Source organism: Onychomys torridus, chromosome 2, assembly GCF_903995425.1.
Source record: "Onychomys torridus chromosome 2, mOncTor1.1, whole genome shotgun sequence".
NCBI lineage: Eukaryota > Metazoa > Chordata > Mammalia > Rodentia > Cricetidae > Onychomys > Onychomys torridus.
Genome location: NC_050444.1, coordinates 156,046,988 through 156,066,997, shown reverse-complemented (window position 1 = coordinate 156,066,997; position 20,010 = coordinate 156,046,988). Strand labels below are relative to the sequence as shown.

Below are 20,010 nucleotides of genomic sequence, written 5' to 3'. Positions count from 1 at the left end.
TGTCCTCTCCTCTTGCAAAAGCTTGTCCACAGGGAGAGGGGCAGGTCAATCGTATACTTTTATGGGTCTGCATAAAAGAAGCCAATGGGGCTGTAACTCAGTTGGTAGAGTGTTTCTCTAGCATGCCCCACACCCTGAGTCTGATGCCAGCACAGAATAAACTAGGTGTGATGTGGCATGCCTGTTAAGCTCAGCACTGGTCTGTAACATCAGCAATCCAGGAGGATCAAAAGTTCAAAGTCATTCTCCACTATATAGTGAGTTGGAGAGACCCTGTCTCCAAAAAAAAAAAGAAAGAAAGAAAGAAAGAAAAAGAAAAAGTTTACTGAAAGCATGCAGGATTAACCGGCATCATAGAATTACTTTCTCCCAACCTCTCAGCATCTGGTTTCTGTGGACTTGATGGGTAATTGCAAACGCTGCCCAGAGCCTCAGTTTCCTCCTAAAACAGGGCCAGTACTCTTTACCCTACAGAGTCAACCACACACAAATACCTCATGCATGCATGTTCTGCTTGGTTCTGGTGGACTTCCAAGAACTGCCCTTGAACCTGGAGAGTGCGTATCTCATCTAGAGCACTCCCTTGGCTTTTTGCAGTTCTCTCTCAGCCCCTGTCCCCAGGTTGACTGGGCTGGAATGGTGGCACACTGTTGGCGGAGGTTACACTTGGCTCTTTGAAAACCTCCTATTTGCATGGAATGAAGCTTGCTATGGTAACGAGGTCTGGTGGCTGGAATCCAGGGCCCCACTGAAAAATGCAAAGCCTGTGTGTGCTCTGGGAGAGAAAGGAGCCAGGAGGGGCTTATCCAAGCTAAGGTTACCTCCATTCTTCTCAGAAGGGGGAGTAGGTAAACCGAGGCAGCCTGGTTTAACATCCCTACCTCGGAAGGAGGAGAGAGCAAGAAAGCCGGGCCACAGCTCCCAACCCTCCTCTGGTCTCAGCTCCCTACTCCCACTAATGTTTGGGCCAGCCAGCAGCTTAGGACCAGGTACAAGCTAGTCCTCCATCCAGGGGGTGCACACACTCGCTCTCAGAGCTGTGTGCAGGCCCAGCACCACTGGCCAGGCTGGGGAAGGACAGCGCAGGTCAGGCACTGAGGTGGGGGTGGAAGGTGGCAGGCTCACTGTCCACCAGCTCTCTTCCCCGCTGGGCGTTTCATCCCTGTAACTGGCAAAGCAAGAACTCCACTCTTGAGCTCACTCCAGCAGCCCCCTCCCTCGGCCCTCCATCCCACGCTCCCCTCCCCCGCGGCGACCCCAGCCCAGAGCGGGGCAGTAGTTGGCCGGGGCGGGGCTGCCCACCGCCGCAGGGAGGGGACAGCGGGACAGCCGAGGCCCCGTACGCCCCCTTAGCCCTTCGCTTGGGGGTGCCACCTCCGACCTCACACGGGCGCCGCCCACTTCCCCCACTCTCCGGGGGTGTGTCCAGGAGGTGGGGGTCTCACGAAGCCAAGGAGGTCCCTAAGGTCCCCGGCAGGGCCCCCTCCCGAGCAAGCCGCGAATGGTAGGCTCCACTCGGAGAGCGCCTGGCCCGGGCGGGCGCACCGTGTCCTCTGCTCGCAGCTCGCCCGCCCGCCCGCCCGCCCGCCGGGGTCTCGCCGTTCGCGGCTGCTCCTCCTCCCTCCCTTCCTCCTCCTCCTTCTCCTCCTCCTCCCCCCGCCGCTTCGACACCGCCGCGGCTCGGGCTGGAGGCGCCGCTGTCATTCCTGCGCCGGAGGAGCCGGCGCTTGCCGGTGCCCGGGGGTCGGGGCGCGGGGGAACCCGGGCCGCTAGGGTGGCCCAACAGGTAGAGCCCGGGCCACGGCCGGTCACGAGCCCCCCGCGCACATCATGCAGCTCTTTGTCACCTCTCTCGCCCCCAGGCCAAAATCCTGAGCATGATGGAAGACAATAAGCAGCTTGCGCTCCGCATCGATGGGGCGGTCCAGTCGGCCAGCCAGGAGGTGACCAACCTGAGAGCCGAGCTCACGGCCACCAACCGGAGACTGGCGGAATTGAGCGGCGGAGGCGGCGGCCCCGGCTCGGGCCCGGGAGCTGCGACCAGCGCCTCGGCAGCAACGGTGACGGCGGCTGACTCGGCGGTGGCGACCATGGAGAACCATCAGCACAGCGCTCAAGGTAGGAAGCGCCCGGCGCCCGGGGCGGGGACCCAGAGCGCGCTCACCGGTCTCAGTGGTGGCCCGGCCCGCAGTAAGCCCCATGCTCGCTGCGAAATGGCTTTGCATTGTGGCTCGTAACCCTTTCCGCCTGGTCATGTCTACCCGCTGCTCCCAGTTTGAGAGTTGCAACGCGGTTGTCATTAACGCCAACCCCGGTGCAGTGTGCACTAGGGTCACACGGTCACACTAGCCCCTGCTGGCTAGAGCTAGGCGCCGCTGGCCGGTCCTTTTCAGGAAGCAGTGGAAAGTGCCCTTTGGAGAGCACACAGACCCCAGCTCCGCCGCAAACTTTTCATGCCCTCGCCCCACAGTCCTTCCACCCCTCCAGTTCCAAAGGCCTCTGAAATGATTCCCCGGGGGAATCTTTGGGCTCTGCTTCCCTGGAGGAGTGGACTTGCATGCACTTTTCTCCACGGACGCCGAGCCCCTTGGCTAGGTTGCATCTGGAGTTTATTTTCTCCAGGCTTGAGATGGTGCAAGCAGTCCTGTGGATGCTTGAGTCTGCAGGGAGTTTTACATTTCCAGCAACTATACAGGGAAGAGCGCTTCCCAGGGGGAAATCACGGATCTCAAAGGTTGATTGATGGCTGTCTGGAGGAATGAAGGCTTGAATGGTGGGTTGCTAGGAGCCCCCTATTTGAAGGACCCTCTGCAGTTTAGAGGAAGGGAGAAGAAAAGACAGCTGGCCAGTGCTGACATTGAGAGATGACACTTCTGAACCCCCAGCAAGGGTTAAAGGTGTGAAATAAGGTGGCCCTGCCATGCGTGGTGTTTTCTGAGAGTTGGAAAGCAAAAGCTGAAGCAAGCTTTTCCGGGTCCCCCACCCCCACCCCAGTCGCCCTTTAAGAAGCAATACCGCTGCTTATTCAAACCATTTGAATTGTAACCAAAACTGCTAAAATCCAAAGGGATGGAGAGAATAAAAAACAAACAAACAAACAAACAAAAAAACCCTCCAGCCCAAGAGGGCCACTGTATAAACATGTCACTTGGAGTGTAAGGTACCAAATGCTCAAAGGTTCAGAATGGTTTTCTGGTTCTGCTATCTCAACAGCTCCTCCTGAGTGTTGAGAGAGACTGTTTTTATGAGGATGCCTTCACTACTCCTCCATCAGTCTGTTTTGGCCTTACCTTCACAGGAAGGTATGCCTTTGCCCTGTGAGATTCGCAGCTTCAAAATCTGCAGTTTTGTGATTCCTAAGTCAGACCCTAACTTGTACTTCCAGAGCCTGTTGGGCGTCTTTAGGGATCGTGGATGTAATTTGGCCATGATGTAATGGTGAGAAGGTGGTGTGGCCCTGGTGTTGCCACGGGGTTTTCAAGGTTGGCATCTGGTTGTTCCTGTCATCCATCCCTGGTTATGCCATCGTGTGAGAAAGAACCGTAGGTGAGAGAAAAGCAGACTGCAGCCTAATGCTTTGGTTTTGTAAGCAGCAGCTGTTCTAACATTCCAGAACTAGCTAAGAGCTGGCATTTGGCTGTGGAGCAAGAGCCCTAAGAAGGGACATGGAATGATGCTGGGATAGTCCCACCATCCACCCGTTCTTGGATGGGGAAAAGTTTAGTGGCTTTTCATCTGAGTGCTGGTTGCTCTGTGGACTGGGCATGCTAAGGAATCCAGAGTACCCTGCTGATGCCCTTCGCTTGAAAATTGAAAGACCTGGGCATCAAGATGACTAAATGGTTGTGGAGGCACAGCAGGGGGTGTTTCCTTTTCCTTTTGTGTTTTGTTTTTTTCTAATAAGATGCACAAGGTTGCAGACATGGAAGTGGTTTTGGGATCACTCGGTATCTTTAAAAACACACATCACCAGTAGCTCCCCTGTGCCCACAAGAACCTTCGCACCTGCCCGGTGCCAGTGTCCATGGCAATGGGTAGGTAATAGGCAGACAGAGGAGGAGGGTCTTGTTGTTTCTGTCCATACTGCTGATGGTTTTCAGAACTGGTACGATGGGCCTTTGGTGATTGTATAATCAGAAAGTGTGTTAATGATTTTTAACTGAACTCATCTGTGGGTAACACGTCCATTTAAGTTAGTATGACTTTACGTGGGTGAGGTGGGTGGAAAATGAGACTCCTGTATAAGACCACTGGGCATTTACTTATCTACAGTAACAGCACTCAACCCTGGAATGTATGTGTACACACACACATATGTGTAATTTATATACATGTATATGTATATGTCATTTAGTCCTTGTGAGGTTTGCTCTCATTTGTTTTGTTTTTCTTGGGAACTCTGACACTGTTTTGCTAGAAGCCCTCAGCAGAGCTGGTCTGGTCGCCTCTTTTGCCACAGCTTCTTTTATGTTCCTAAAGGGGAGCCTTGGGTTGTTGCAAGCTAATTTTCAACCTTCCCCCTGTCCTTCCTGACAAGGCACCAGGATGGTGCAGGGAAGCTGGGGACCCTTGAGGCTTTCTGTTCCTCCAAGTTAGATTCACTCATGTGTTTTCTTTTTACCTGCACTGGAGCCGCGTGGTGGGACCAGACCCTAAGAATACCTAATGCAGTTAAGTTGTTTCTCAAATCGAGGTTTTGAAGAAATGAGTATCTTTCAAAATGCAACTGTGTAAGTCACTTTTAGCTAAAGTGCATTATGTACACATTAAGAGCACACTAATAGCCTTTAACAATATTGGCACAGATAATTACAGGAAAATGCCACCTTTTCCATCCTCATCCCCCTGCAAGAGACGGTCAGAACAGTTTTCAGTTTATAAAAAATTCCTTTTGGAAATGAATAGAGGAAGTGCATCACTCGGCTGTTGGGTACTTTTATTGCAGGCGAGACCAGTGGGTTGATGCCTTGTGATAAAGCAAACCTGGGTTTTCCTAGAGGGTTAAGGCAGCGTGTCGTTTAAACAAAATATTAACTCACTTGGGTACCCTGTTTGAGCGGGCACGGTTGCTATGTAACAGGATCTAGAAAGTGAACTGCTGGAAATCTGGGCTCTCGGCACTTCGCAGGATCTGCTTTCGGAATTTCTGTTGAAAGAGCTCTTGGCAGAGGGCCCATTGCCTCTCTCCTGTTGCAAGTGAGTTGGATAATCCTAAGGAGGACTGCAGGCCAGCCTCACCAAGGGCATCCGTGCCGGGTGGCACATTTCACAGCCCCAGAGGCCACCTCTTAGGCTGATGGGGTCACAACTGCTTTTGACAGGTGGACAGAAAAAGGGATTGGTTTAAAAAAAAGAAAGAAAAAGAAAATACAGAGCTAAGCATTTGTTTCAATTCATCTTGTTGTGGGAAGGGGGTTGTTTGAAGTACATTTCTAAACTGTTTTCCTAGCGGTACCAGCTCTGGGAAAGTGTATTTAAAATGCTTGCTGTTCTTTGAAGGCAAAATATAGCAGTTTGCTTCTCTGAGAATGTTTTATCTGATGAATGACTAATATTAGATTCAATTGGCTGCTTTGCTGTGCATAGAATAAAACAATTAAGAGCCATTACACCCAATTTAAATAGGTGTTAGCTGTATCGAACATAAAATGCTTACACCCAGTAGAATGGATGCTCACCGCCTTGAGTTCATTGTATATTTGGGATGTGTGCACATGGGTGCCTGTGGATGCCAGGAGTCAGCACTGGGTGTCTTCCTCAGTCCTTCTCCACTTTTTTCTTGAGACAGGGTGGCTAACTGAACCTGGCCCTCACTGATTGGCTAGACTGGCTTGGCCCGTGAGCTCCAGGGACCCTCCTCTCTTTGCCTCTCCAGTGCTGGGATTACAGGCTCCTGCTGCTGAGCCTAGCTTTTGTCCATGGATGGTGAGGATCTGAACTCCAATGCTCATGCTTGCACAGGTAGAGCATTTCACTGACTGAGCCCTCTCCCCAGCCCCCACTGGCAGCTGGAGGTACAGAAAGTACCCTTCTTTGGTATTGGGGAGAGGGGGCAGTCCCTGTCTGCTGCAGTTGCTAAAATGGGAAGGTGGGAAGGATCAGTCTCCATCTTTATAAATGTTCATAACTACACACAGGTTGTATTTTCTTCTCCGGGCACTCCAACAGGCAGTTGCCTGGATCTCGGCATCTCCTCACTACAAAACACTGCAAATTCTTTGGCGAAGTTTGCATTACCTTAGGAGTGGTGTGTGAGGAATCCACAGAGACACTAGACATTGTTGTTCTGCAGAGTAACTTCTGGGCACCGGCACCCGCTCCTCCATTCATTCAGCTTTTGCTCTCTTTTCCCAGGGGTTCTATCTGCTTCAAAAGGAGGGATCTCCTAATGGCAGACAGGGCGGAACCCAGGCATGTGGCAACATCTCTGAGGCCCCGCACATTTTGTCTCTGCAGTGGGCTGAAGGGCTATGTCTTTGCCTAACGTGGAAGGTGGGGCTTTGCAGTTCCTCCTGAAAGTTACTGCCTGGAGTCACCAAGAGATCGCTTACACAAGAGGCCAGCACGGTTGAAATTAGTCATTGATTGCCTATCATTTACTATCTTTCCTTTGTCTTTAAAGATGCCTTGGGAGGGTCCCTGGAGCCAAATTTCTGGTTCTGGTTCATTTCGTATTGTGGTGTTTGTTTACTGGTTTTTTTGTGACTTTCCAAAACTTCTTTGATGTCTTAGACGGAAGTCTTAGCTGCTCTGGTTTTCACAAGAGGCCTATTTGCATACATATCATCTCGGTGTGAGGTGGCCAGTGTCTCCACACCCTCTCCCTCACTCCTCAACCCCAATGGCACCTTTTAGGGATCCCATAGGGTTCTAATTTGTGACTTCCTGGCTGCCAGGGAGTTGGGGAGCAGATGGGCTTGGCAGGTGAGAATCAGTCACTGGAAGTCTGCCTGCCCATCCTGTAATCCATGTGGAGCACGAAGGTCAAACTCATTTGCCGGCTGTTTTATGTGTGTTTCTGGTGTTCACTCTCATGTCATATAGCTAAGAAAGGAAGGGGCAACAGGAACGCCCCCACCCTTCTCAACCCTCTGCACTCATCATATTGAAGACCTTACATGACAGCCTCTTAGGTTAAGTCTGGTTAGCAGCCCAAGTCAGGGCAGGGGCGGGAGGGCAGTTACTAATTGTGCTGGTTAGTTTTGATTATCAACTTGGCACACCTGAGGAGAAGGAATCTCATTTGAGGAACTACCTCCATGGGATTGGTCCATGTGCATGTCTGCAGAGGAGCATTTGCTTGGTTGACAATTGACCTAAGGAAGGCCCAGTGCACCATGGGCACTGACCCTGTGCAGGTGAGTATAGACTGTGTGATAAAGGTAGTTGGACATGAGCCTGGAAGCAAGCCAGTTCTCAGCATTCTTCCCTGGTCTCTGCATCCGTTCCTGCCTCGAGGTCCCTCCCTTGATCTCCTGTGCTGGCTTCCCTCGATGGTGGACTGTGAGCCGAAAAACCCTTTCTTCTCTAAGCTGCTTTCGGTCAGAGTTTCATCACACCAACAGAGAAGGAAATGAGGACATTTACTTTAGTTCCATATCTTTAAGACCAAAAATTTTGAAAGATTCCTATCAGTAGAGAACTGTGTGTGCATGTGTATATGTATTTGCATATGTGTGTACACATATGTGTATATATGTACTACAGTGCTTTCAACTTTGAAGATCTCTAATCATTAAAGCCTCAAAATTAAGCCATGTCAAGCATGACTCAGAATTGTGTTATAATTGTTGAAAAGTTCTAACAACTCACATGGATTAGAAAGACGCGTACATTGGCTGCAGTCAGAGTCTAGAGGGCTTGGATGCATCGCCTCTTCCCATTCTTGAGGCTGCAGGAGCCTAGTCTCATGACAAGTCCTGCATGCTCTGGATTGGTTTACTTGAACTCTGGTCCTTGGCCCCACATACACACACATGCTTACACACAACACCACATAGATCAGGCAAGATGAGAGGGAACTCATTCTGTCTGTTAGACCCAGGAAGCTGGGTGTTATGATCTTTCAGATGTGAATTCGCCCATATGGTTTGGTCTGGATATCAGGGCAAGGGACACTCAAGACGACACAGGTGCCACCAGCATATCCCACGGCATGTTGATACCCCAAGGTGCAGGGAAGCAGATTCAGATAGAATCCCTTAGGAAGAGACAGCATCCTTGAAGCTACAGGGTAACTATCCACAGTGGCAGAGTGTACCTGGTAGATGCTTCATAGCAGGGTACATTCCCCCCAGACCAAGATTACCATCTCTGCTCTCCCTGCCCTGGGCCCACCTCTTCTACATGGAAGCAAGCAGAAGACTTGGGCTCAGAATGCTTCTTCTACCCCATGAGGCTGGATGAGACCTAGTGATCTTGCTCATGTGATGAACCTCAGATCTGAGTGGTGGCATGCATGTTGTGCTCTGTGGGCCTTCCTGCTTCCCCCTTGGAATCCTCAGCCTCCACAGACATGAAAGAAGCTGGATGGAGTCTGAGTGAGTTTGGCAGCAGCAACTGTTCAAGCAGGTGGCTTCTGTGGAAAAGGAAATCATCGGTTCTAAATTTATTCTGGTGTCTTTGTTGAGGGGGTGCCAGACCTCTGGGTCAGGCTCCTGAAAAGCCCTTGACCCCTTTTCACCCTCTGAACAATGCAGATCTCACCCCTGAGCCTGTAACACACAGTTCTGCCAGCAGAGAGAGGTCCCCTTCTAGACTCTACTGTCAGGCCCAAGGACAGAGACAAGTTGTAAAGAGATGATGCCCCACTCAGCCACCAGCCCCTGTCCCCTTCCATCCAAGCATGTGCTTAGGGACCCCTGTAGGGATGGCAAGGCCCTTCCTCTCTCAATATTGCCTCAGCTGTGCCGAGTGTTTGAAGTACATGAACTGTTCATTATGATCCAAATGGCCTTTGGAAGGAAGCTAGCCCGGGGCTAATATTTTCCATTCACCTTCTGACTTGTCATTGTGGTTCTCTGAGAACACCTCTGAGGTATGTGGCAAAGCACCCCAGTGTTCCAGGACCTTCTTAAAGCATGTCCCCTCTCTTTTTTGAATATTTTACTGTATTTGTAAATGAGAACTAATTTCAATGCCTTTGTCAAAGTTCCCAGTAAACAATAATAAGCATATATACTATATGAATCCCAGGCCCAGCATAAGGGCAACAGTTATGCCCAGTTCGGGGTAAAGGAGGTAAAGTACCCTGTCTGTAGCGACATGAAAATGACCAAGATGGTCACAATATCAGGTGCCACTCTAGTATCCATTTCTTATATGGAAAAACTGAGGCATAGAGGTGCTAAGGTACTTGCCAAAGAACATGCAGTTGTTACAGGACCAAGATCTGGCTCTAGGGTCCCCTACCCTCACTCACACAACACTTGGGTGCCTGGGGTCAGTCTACTACCACACACCAGGCCAAGATGAAACCTACAAGTCTCTCTGCTGTTTAAGCCTGTGCATGCTCCCTGGCTGCCTCCTAAGCTAGAAGCATCCTTAGGTTGGCTTGGAGTGCCCCATAAGCCTCTTCTCCTAAATGGTTGGGCCTAAGGTTGGTGGCATCTTGAGGGATACTCATGACCATCAGGCCTTCTTCCTGAGGCAGTGAAGCTGCCAACAAGGACACAGCTGGGGCTGCTTTGCAAGCTTAGTGGTCCCCGTCAACAATGGAGGAAAAGCTTAGGAACTTGGGTTGAGGACTTCATGTGCTTTCTGTATCTTGGAAAGGAAGGTTCTAAACAAAACTGGAATTTGGGGATTCCCTTACTCTCCTTCCAACCAAAGCCCTTCTTCCCCCTCAGTTTCTCCCTTTATGGTCTCAGGAACTTTCCATGGCCCCCAAACATTCCTAGCGGTGGACCAATTGATTCTCACAGACCCTTTCGCCAGGGTCCTCATCCTCAGCTGTCAACAGGTCATGACAGTTCCTTGTTGATGCGACCTTTCTCTTCATTGTAGGCTTAGCTCTACCCCAACACCAGGAGGCTCTCTCTATATCCCAGTTGTGATGACGAAAAAAATGTCTCTAGAAGTTGCCACATGTCTCTTTGGGCCCAAATTATCCTCTGATGTGACCTCAGGTGAGGGTCATCTTTTTGGAGGACAGAGGCTTTTCCTGTTTCCTTCTGCTTCCTAGAACTCTACCTGACACACAGAAGAGCACATTAAATATGTGTTGAATAAGTGGGTGATTGGATGGAGGGATCATGATGGGTGGGTGGGGAGATAGATGGATGGATGGGTGGATAGATGGGTGAAGGGAGAAATGGATGGATGGAGAGATTAATGGATAGGAAGCAGATGACTAGATGAGTGGGTGGGTGGATAGATGGACAAATGGACAGACAATACTGACTTCTGGATGTGTGTGATTAGTCTACTTATTACATGAAACATGGTATCCTGAGGCTCATTGGTTAATGATAAGTCTTTTTAACTGAATGCTTACCTATCGTGGCATAAGCACTGCTCCGAGCCTTTTATTTGTAATACCTCCATTCATCTCTTAAACCACTATGTGAAGAGGCTGGAGAGAGACTCAGTCAGAAAAGTGTAGGCATAAGGACCCCAAGTTTGATCTCCATAACCAATGCAGAAAACCAGGCATAGTAGCCAACACCTGACACTCCAGCACTGCGTGGGTGGAGGCAGGAGACTGGCTTGCTGGCCAAAACACAGTGGAACAGATGAGCCCCAGGTCCAGTGAGAGACCCTGTCTCACCAGACAAACAAAATGAATTAAGGTGGAATGAAGAGCAACTGAGGAACACACCTAACATGGACCTCTGGTCTCCACCTGCCCTGTGCGTGTGCTCATACACGCATGCAAACACACACACACACACACACACACACACACACACACACACACACACACACACTTCCAGACCAGCCTTGGCCTCATAGAAAGCCTTTTCTCTGAACCAAAGCCGGATTTTGAGAAATTGAGATTTAGAATGATTTGGTTGCTTCTTTGCCCCAAGCTCCCGAAAACTGACAAATGAACAGATGGGTTGGCACACAGGTCCGGCCGACCTTGGAGCCTGCCTACCTCACTAAGAGGAGCATAGTTCACTGCAGGCTGCCTGAAGACACCCAAAAGATGGCATGGCTTTTGTCCACCACTTTCCTTCCTCTTTTATCCTGTCTCTGTCTGTCTTAGGAAATTGGGCTCATTGGTTTAGAAGCCACAGATTTAATAAGATATGGACAAGTTATCGTTCAGCCAAGTAGGTGTGGCTGACTTGGAAACATAATTACTTTTTATAATAAAGGTCTAGACATATAATAGGGAAACAGACAAAAAATGTGACAGCACAGAGGCTTCACTGACGGGTACGACAGCCGTGACATGTAGTAAGAACAGTGTGGAAGCACATTAATGTCACCTCGAAAAGGCAGACTGGCCGTGACAGATTATTAAACAGTACAGTTTCTCCATAGGTTGGGATTGGACACAGTAGATTACAGTGATGAGGTGGGACCCTCTTGCCCAGAGAAAGATCATGGACAAAGAGGCCCAGCTCTTGAGAATCTGAGGCCTAAACGACAGAGAGTTCAAGTCCAGTCTGGGCTACATAGTAAGACTGTCTCAAAAGAAATCATCAGCTGTTGACTGCAGTCTTTAAGACTCCACGTTAGGTTCCTTTTGACCTTAATGTAAATGCTTTTTCTAAAGGGCATTTGTGTGTTGTGTGCTTTTTCTCCATATGTAGAAATGACATAAAAATAGATAGAAGGAGATGGTGGAGAAAGAAGGGAGGGGGAGGGTCCTGGAGTGTGTGGGTGATCAAAATGTGTTAAATGTGTGTGACAATGTCAGAATGAAACCCTGTGCTTTATACAATTTATATAAACCAATAGAAAGAAAAAATGATGCAAGAGAAAGCAACTGGGGGAGATGCAGGGCTTAAGTCTAGAATAATAGCTCTCAAAAATCTTCCCTCCCTCAAGAGAGCAAGAGAAGATGCAGATCTCAAGGCAGGTGTACACAGAGCTTTTGGAATGAGCTTGCCACTGAGCGTCTTACAAACTACAGTAAACCAACTTGAATTTCTTCACTTTCTTTGATGAACCTGAATTTTAAAAAGAAAGCAACTATTAAAAATGGTATATTTGTTTTAATTTATTAAGTGCGATTTGGAACATGGTGGTATTCATGCTTTCTTTTCTTTTCTTTTTGTTTTGTTTGTTTTTCCACCCCCTCCATTTGAAATTCTGTGCTCTGGATGGTAGGAATGGTATGAAGTTGAGAAGTCTGCTCCTCACCCTCAACAGTGCTGGGATCTAGACAGTGTGGATGGTGTGGAGGAGACCTGGGCCCCAGGCTTCTGTCCATTGATTCTTTTAATCAATCTATCCATCAGCTTCTCTGGGCTTTTCCTGGTCCTACACACCACATTCACAGTCAAGAGTGGAGAGAAATGGATGCATGTATGCTCTAACTGCTTCCTTGCGCCTATCCCGACTTCTCCGTTAACACAGTCCAGAATGGTGCCACCCACAGTGGGATGGGTCTTCCCGCATTAATTAACTTAAGGCAGCCCCCCACTGGCACAACCACAGGCCAGCTTAATGTAGACTGTCCTTCATTTAGACACTCCCCCCAGATGATTCTAGGCCATGAGACATTGACAGGTAAAGCTAAACAGCAATATGGCTACATCATCTCTCAAGATGATGGATGGCCTGTCCTCTATGTCCAAGAAGAGGCCATGGCATGGGAACCTTCTGGCATCTCCTTTCACCATTTCTAATCTTTGACCTGTGCTCAGGCTCACTCTTAGCTCCCCATTGGTAACCTAGCCAAATCACTAGGGGAATGTCTGCTGATTCCAGTGGCTTCCATCTGACGATGATTTCCCTGAAGGACAAGGTCTTCTATAACCCACATCACCACCATCCGGGGCTTTAGAGTATGGGAGGCCCTGGTATGGAGCCCTGAGGTATCAATGCATGAAAGTTTGTATTCCCCCTGTGTCAGGGAGGGGGAACAAAAGCATCTAAGCCACCAAATCCACCACTTTTCTTTCTCTTCACTGTCCCTCCAAGGAGACCCCTGAGGTCCCCAGAGCCTCTGTTATCAAAGTCCCTGAGGTAAGATGCCTTACAAAAGAATGACAACCCCCAAAGTCTTCAGATGTTGCCAGGTATCCCTTGTAGAGGATGAAAGAGCTTCTGGCTTGGGAACTCCTGGTTGAATGGAAATGACATTCAGCATGCCCCATGGACTGAGACTCGTGGAGTGGATTCTGTTATTAATGGCACATTTGCTGTTGAACTCCAAGTTCTCTCCCTTTTAAAGGAAATCCTTTTATTTCCCTAGTCCACTTCTGTCTCCCAAAGGCAAGGTTGGTTGTCTTTACTCCAAAACATAGGTTTGAGCGCGATGCTTGCATGCAACTTAGGAGCCTTGCTTGTAGGAAAATCTCTGCATCCCCTGGTAGCCTATATATGTTCCTAATATACCTGGACCCCACTCACACTCATGTTGGAGCCTCTGGATGGAGCCCATGTAATAAACCACTCAGTTGTCTTTGATAGGAACCAACAGAAGGCTGCACTTCTAAGATGCTCAACCCTCAGAGGCTGGAGGGCTGAGCTCCGATGAGACAGATCATGTGTTGCAGACTACTTCCAGAAAGTGACCCTTCCCTGCTGAGCAATCTCATGCTGGCAGCATTAGCCAGGGGCCACTTTCCAGGAGTTTAAACATTAACCAGGCATTTTATTCCATGTTTACATCCAGATAAGACATCACTGCTACCACCTCCCTGCTGGGGCAGTGATTCCAAGAGAGAGGCAGGAGAGTGCATTCTGGCCTCTCCGTATTAGTGGTTATGTCTTTTTCTGTTTGAGGAAATACATGGATGCAGTGGGTTAAATTACACTCAGCAATAATGCTGCTTCTGCATCAGCGTGTCTTTGAGAAACCATGGGGGCCAAGGAGATGGTTCAGACAGTAAAGTCCCTGTTCTGATCATGAGGAACCAGGTTTGAGTCTGGAATAGTGGTGTGTGCTTGTAACCCCAGGGCTAGGGGAGGCAGAATTAGGTGGAGCCCTGTGGCTGAATTACAGACAGGTGAGATGTTTAGAAAGCTCTGGGCTAATGAAAAGACCTTGTCTCAAAAATCAAGGTGAAGGGTTGGGGATTTAGCTCAGTGGTAGAGCGCTTGCCTAGCAAGCACAAGACCCTGGGTTCAATCCTCAGCTCAAAAAAAAAAAAAAAATCAAGGTGAACCACTCCTGAGAAATGACACCTGAGGTTGACATCCGTGTCCATGTGCACATATGTGCATGTGTGTGCATGTACACCCAAAAACACATGAGTACCTGTGTGTGTATGAACACTCACATCTGTAACACACATATCTACAAAACACACACAAAGAGAAAGGAAAACACAAAATGACATGTTCTCTCATCAAGCTGTCCATTAGAAATACAAAAGTTTGGACTCCCTGCTGCTCTTTCTGGCCACCCATAGTCCCTGTGGCCTTTGGATCTTACAGCACTGCAATGTATACAATTGGACACATGTGCAGCTCCATGTAGGACAGTACCCAGCAACATGGGGTCACAGTCAGGTTTTTGGCGTGGGCCCAGGATGATGGAGTCTGCCGCCCTAAGATTCTGCATCTCTTCTGGATGTTAAAATGATTCTTGTCTGTTGAGCCTGCCTCTGCCCCGGTGGGACATAATCTGATTACTCTGTGATTTGGGCTTGGGGCTTTAAGAAAAGCACTACAAAATTTGCTGCAGAGTGCCTCATTGACTTGAAGACAGGAAAACACCAGTTATTGTCAGAATAACAGAACTGGCCCCCAAACTAGATTTGGGGCAATATGATTTGATTGGCCAACTGCCATCCCTAACTAGCATCATCCTGCCCCCTCTCCAGCTCTGCCCTCAGACCCCTCAAGCATGCCATCTATCACATCATTTTCTCATTTATGCCAGCACTGGATAATGACCTAATCTCCACAGCACGTTCCGATTTATGAGAGGAGATGGCATTTGCAAAACCATTTCTCCATTCTACCGTAGACACCCGAAGCAGGTCCTCACTTTCTTATAATAAACCTTCCTTTTTACAATGGTTTATCGCCTGCAATTAAGATCACCTGGAAGAGCCTCATAAAGGGCTTTCATTTCTCTCCTTTTGTGTTTGGTTAATCTTTTGCTGGTGGGTTGCCCAGCAATTGGGAGGGAACAGCCCAGGCAAGGGGATTCCACTCAGAAGACACACCTTACTGTTGGAGAGGAATGGACTGATAGTCACCCCAGGGCCAGACTTAGCTGGGAGGATTGTCTGCACATTGGCAAAGCAGTTCCTGGAGTAGATTTAGGTGTTGGAAGGGAGAAAAGACAAGCAGACACGACCCATTTAGGAGGAGTCTTCATTGTCTGTCACACACAAGATTGGCATCAAAGAAAACAAAAAATTTAGGGGCCTGGGGAGATGGCTCAGTCGGTCATGTGCTGGCTGTGGGAGAATGAGGCCTCAGTGTGATCTCCAGCACCCAGATAACAAGCTGGATGTAGTGGGGCATGCACATAAATCCAAGCACCGGTGAGAAAGAGACAGGAAGATCCTTGGGGCTCACTGGCCAGCCAGTCTCACCTAATTGGAAAGCCCTGGATCCCAGTGACAGACCCTGTCTCAAATAAATGAGATGGACAGTGCATGGGGAACTGTCCGATACCCACAGCCAATTTCTGTCCTCCACAGGTGTACACACACACACACATATGCACCACCACCTCAAACAACAATAACAATAATAATAAATGAATAATTTGGTAGCTATAGCAGGCTCGTTGTTTGGGTTCAGTCTGGGGTGGTGTTGAGAGATCACAGCTCCTAGGAAGCGTCTACGCAGAGTGTGTGGTAAGCATGTCTTCAAACAAATTGCAGTGCTGTCAGGGGCAAATTCAGCATTTAAAGTGCAGGACATAGATCTCTGTCCCCTACGTGGCGTCTGGCCCAGCCCTTAATGTTTCTCACTGGGAGGAGGTGGAGACATTTCTTTACCAACAGAAGCCTCAGTTTCCTTGTAGCGAGCCCTTCTCCTAATGTAACTGTAAGATTAAATTAGAGGGCTGTGATATGCCAAACCCAGGACCCAGCGCTTGCCAAGTCCCCTGTAAATGTCATTTATGAATGTCCCCAAGGGTTTGGCATTCTCGAGGCACTGAGGGAAGAGACTACAACCATTTCCTCGTTTATTCCTGCAATTAACATTGAAGAGAACAGTCTGATTGACAGATGCTGTGATGGGCACAAGGGATACCTGGGCAACTGAGGTGTTCACCACCTGTTGAAGATGGATGAAGGAAGGGCAAAGAGGGGAAGACCACAAAGTGGGACTCAAGACCTGGACCCTAACCCTGACTCTGCCACCTTCGGACTGAAGAATAGCCAAGGGCCTGTCTCACCTCCACAGTGACTCGGGATACCAGTGGTCTGACCAAGGGATGGGATGTGTTACCCCCACCACCTCTGACCTGTAGAGCTGTGTGGAGGAAGGGCGCTGGTCACATTGCTGTGACAATACCTGACGAAAGTGACTAAATGGAGGGAGGGTTTCATTGGGATCACAGTTTGAGTGTGCAGTCCTTCATGGTAGGGAGGAGCATGAGGCAGGGGATCCAAATCCCCAGGCCATGGGATGGTACTGCCCACAGTTAAGGTGGGTCTTGCTACCTCAATTAACTTCATCTAGAAACTCCCTCACAGAGACACATACAGGCTCACCTAGGGAATCCCTCACAGCTGTGCCTCGTGGCATGTCTCCTAGGCGATTCTAGACCCTACCAAGTCAATACTAACCATCACAGGAGATGGAACATTGAGTCAGCAAACATGAGCATGCTGGGTAAGCCTGACCCCTCCAAGTTTCTTCTACCTGTGATTTCCTTTGTAGCATTAGTGATGGCATCACTCAATCAGCTCCATTTCCAGGTCTATTTTAGAGGATTCAGGTTGTCTCATTGGGAGAATAAACCCTTCCTTGGTTTAAACAGAGATGGCGCAAGCCTGTGATCTTGGCCGGAGGTGTGTGTGGAAAGTCACTTGAACTTTAGTGTGAAAAGTGTGGTTGCCCCGGTGCAAAGCATGCAGGCAGGCTGTGTCTGTGTCAGAGAAGGAATGCAGAAGAGTGACTTTGCAGTTGAAGAAACTGAGGCTAGAAAGGCCAAGTGAGCCAGCTGAGCCACAGAGCACTGGGGTCAACTCATCTCCAAGTCTCTATGCTTCTCCAAGTGGTGTCCACATAGATACAGAAGTACATACTTCAGACCCTGGAAAAGCCATGTGACACCATAAACGCTTCCCTCCATGTGTGCGTTGGGTGGGGGGGTAATACATGCACATGAGTGTGCTAGGATATAAGGTGTCTCCCTCTATCACGCTCCACCTTATCTCCTTGAGATAGGGTTCCTCCCTGGACCCAAAGCCTGCTATGTCCACTGCAGACTGGCTTTCAAGAAAGACAGGCCAGTGGGGTGGTGGTGGTGCACGCCTTTAATCCCAGCACTCGGGAGGCAGAACCAGGCAGATCTCTGTGAGTTCAAGGCCAGCCTGGGCTACAGAGTGAGATCCAGGACAGGCTCCAAAGCTACACAGAGAAACCATGTCTCTAAAAAAAAAAAAAAAAAAGATAGGCTACCCCCAATACTGAGGTTACAGGCACATGCAGCCTTGCCCAGATTTTTACATGGGAGCTGGGGATTTGAACGCAGGTCCTCATACTTTCAGAAGCAAGCACTTCTTACTCACTGAGCCATCTCCCAAGTCCCAGATGCATCCTTTCTGTGTCTCAGTGAACCTGCACTGTGGAGCAGACAAAGTGGAGAGAGGGGAGTGCCTGGTCTAGGGTGCATGGCTCAGTTTGGCTCTCATAGAACACAAAAGATCATGATTTGGAAATGATATCAAATAGAAAAGAGCAAACCCATGCCCAAATTAAAACATTAAATCTTCCTGGAGTTTCTGTGCTCTGAGCCATGTAAATAGGGGTGAGGGCAGAGTCTCTCTATCTACAAATCAGCCTCCGGAGCCCACGGCCCTGGCTCACTCAGGTAGTTCAGCCCCTCACCCTCGGTGCTTGGCATTTCTGAGATACAGGGGGGTTGGAGGGTCCATTTGTCATCCTGACTGCTCTCCCCAGGGTTTCTTGGAGGCACGATCTCAGGGTTTCCTCCTGCATGAAATATGAAGCTCGGGACAGAACCGGGACATTTCAGTGCAGCAGGGTACACAGGGGAAGGCCGGTTCTCTGCCCTCACAGGCTCATTTGCATTAATTCTGCTCCCAACCATTTGTAATATAGTGGTGGGTGTCCATCAAATAGCTATTAACTGCGCAGCCTACTCCTAAGGGGCTGGCTGGGCTGCCTCTTACATATCCAGGGGACAGCGTGGCCCACATGTTGGGTCATTCTGTGGTCTCCTGAGCCATCGTGGAAGTGAGAACTCCCCCTTTGTTTCTGCTTAGTCTCTCAGGATCCTGCATGCTAATGACCTTGGCGTATGACTCCAGCCCTTTAACTGGGTGCAGACACCTGCTCCATCCATTTCCAGCACACTGTCCTGTTGGATCCCATCACTGATATTTTCTTGTCTGTGCAGTACAGCTGTCAATACAACCATCCACAGCTGGAGTGGGTCAGTGCATGTAAATCTCCATCCTAAGTGTATCACACACATGGGCATGCTGAGGGCTCAACTGATATTAACTGTGAATGTTAAACCATGTTAAAATCGAGGACTGGGAAAATGGCTCAGTCTGGAAGACCTAAGTTTAATTCTGAAATCCAATATTCTGAAAGAGAGAGATCGGAAGGGTCTTTGGGGGGGGGGGTCCTAGTATGTCTCTGAAATCAGTGTGGTAGAGGTGGGTGGCATGGCATTATTATTGACAGTCCCCATGTCCCCTAGCTTTCTGGAGACTAGGAAACCATGATGGGTTTCTAAGACCTTGGGTGTCAGCCAGTCCCTTTGAGGAGATTTTCTGGGTAGATTTTAGGCATGAGGTACCTACATGAACCTTCTGTTGGTCTAACTGGGTGGGAAATCCTCCTCCCCTTCCTAACATATAGATCCCTGGTGAGGGAGCTGGCCATGGGTACTCCCAGACATTGTTAATCTATTTCCCTTGAGCTACTAATAGTGACCAGGTAGCTTTGTGGGTAGCCTGGGCCTTGATGACTATGTAACCTGGGCAAATTCTATATCCTCACTGGGGCTTCAGTTTCTCTGTTCATAAAATGGTGCAATATAGTAGAGACAGGCTCATTTTGAGGTTCTAGTGAGATGACAAATACCAAGGCATTTTAGTTCCCCAAAGGCTCATGCCTGGCTTTAAATTGTTTTTGTAGGGGACAGAGATGCATGCATAGTTGATCTAGTACACTAGGAAAGAGAATTTCTTTAAAGAAAAAGTTTATTTATTTATTTGTGTATATGTGTGAGTGTATGCACATGAGGTGGGGATGTACGTGTACATGGAGGCTAGGAGAGGATGTTGGATCCCTAGAAGCTGGAGTTAACAGGATTTTAGGGTGGCTGGGCTCATTACATGAGCTGGACCCCAAGCTCAGGTCCTTATAATTACATAGCAAGCTTTGTAACTGCTAAGCTCTCTGTCGAGTCCCAGAAAGAGAATTTCTAAGGGAAGTTCTAAGGCCCTTTAGGAACTCAAAGTCGAGACTCTTTCCAAGCACACTCTTTCCAAGGTGGACTGGAAATGGGCCTCCATTCCAGGTGGACAGTCCACACTGATAAGACCATAACAGCAATACCCAGACTGTGGGAACTTTAAGTTAAAGGAGCTTCTTACCCTGTGAGTCCCAAATGCTGCAAGCTAGAAAGAAGCTGACTGAGGAGAGTATCGGGGCAGAAGCTGGCTGCCATGCCTGGGCAGAAGTAAGGGGCTTTCAAGTAACAGTCATGGCTTCAGG

General features: G+C 48.9%; 1 protein-coding gene across 4 annotated transcripts in view; it reads left to right on the top strand.

The window, feature by feature from the left end:
- The first annotated feature begins 1,611 nt into the window (after positions 1-1,611).
- The window catches only part of Kazn (kazrin, periplakin interacting protein), a 383,138-nt gene continuing 364,739 nt past the window's right edge, over positions 1,612-20,010 (top strand). For 3 of the 4 annotated variants that reach the window (XM_036177421.1, XM_036177420.1, XM_036177425.1), the window contains exon 1: positions 1,612-2,118. In XM_036177421.1, the coding sequence (XP_036033314.1) occupies positions 1,878-2,118 (241 nt within the window). In that variant the 5' untranslated portion in view covers positions 1,612-1,877. The remainder of the gene's footprint in view (positions 2,119-20,010) is intronic. The other variant, XM_036177423.1, reaches the window with a different exon arrangement.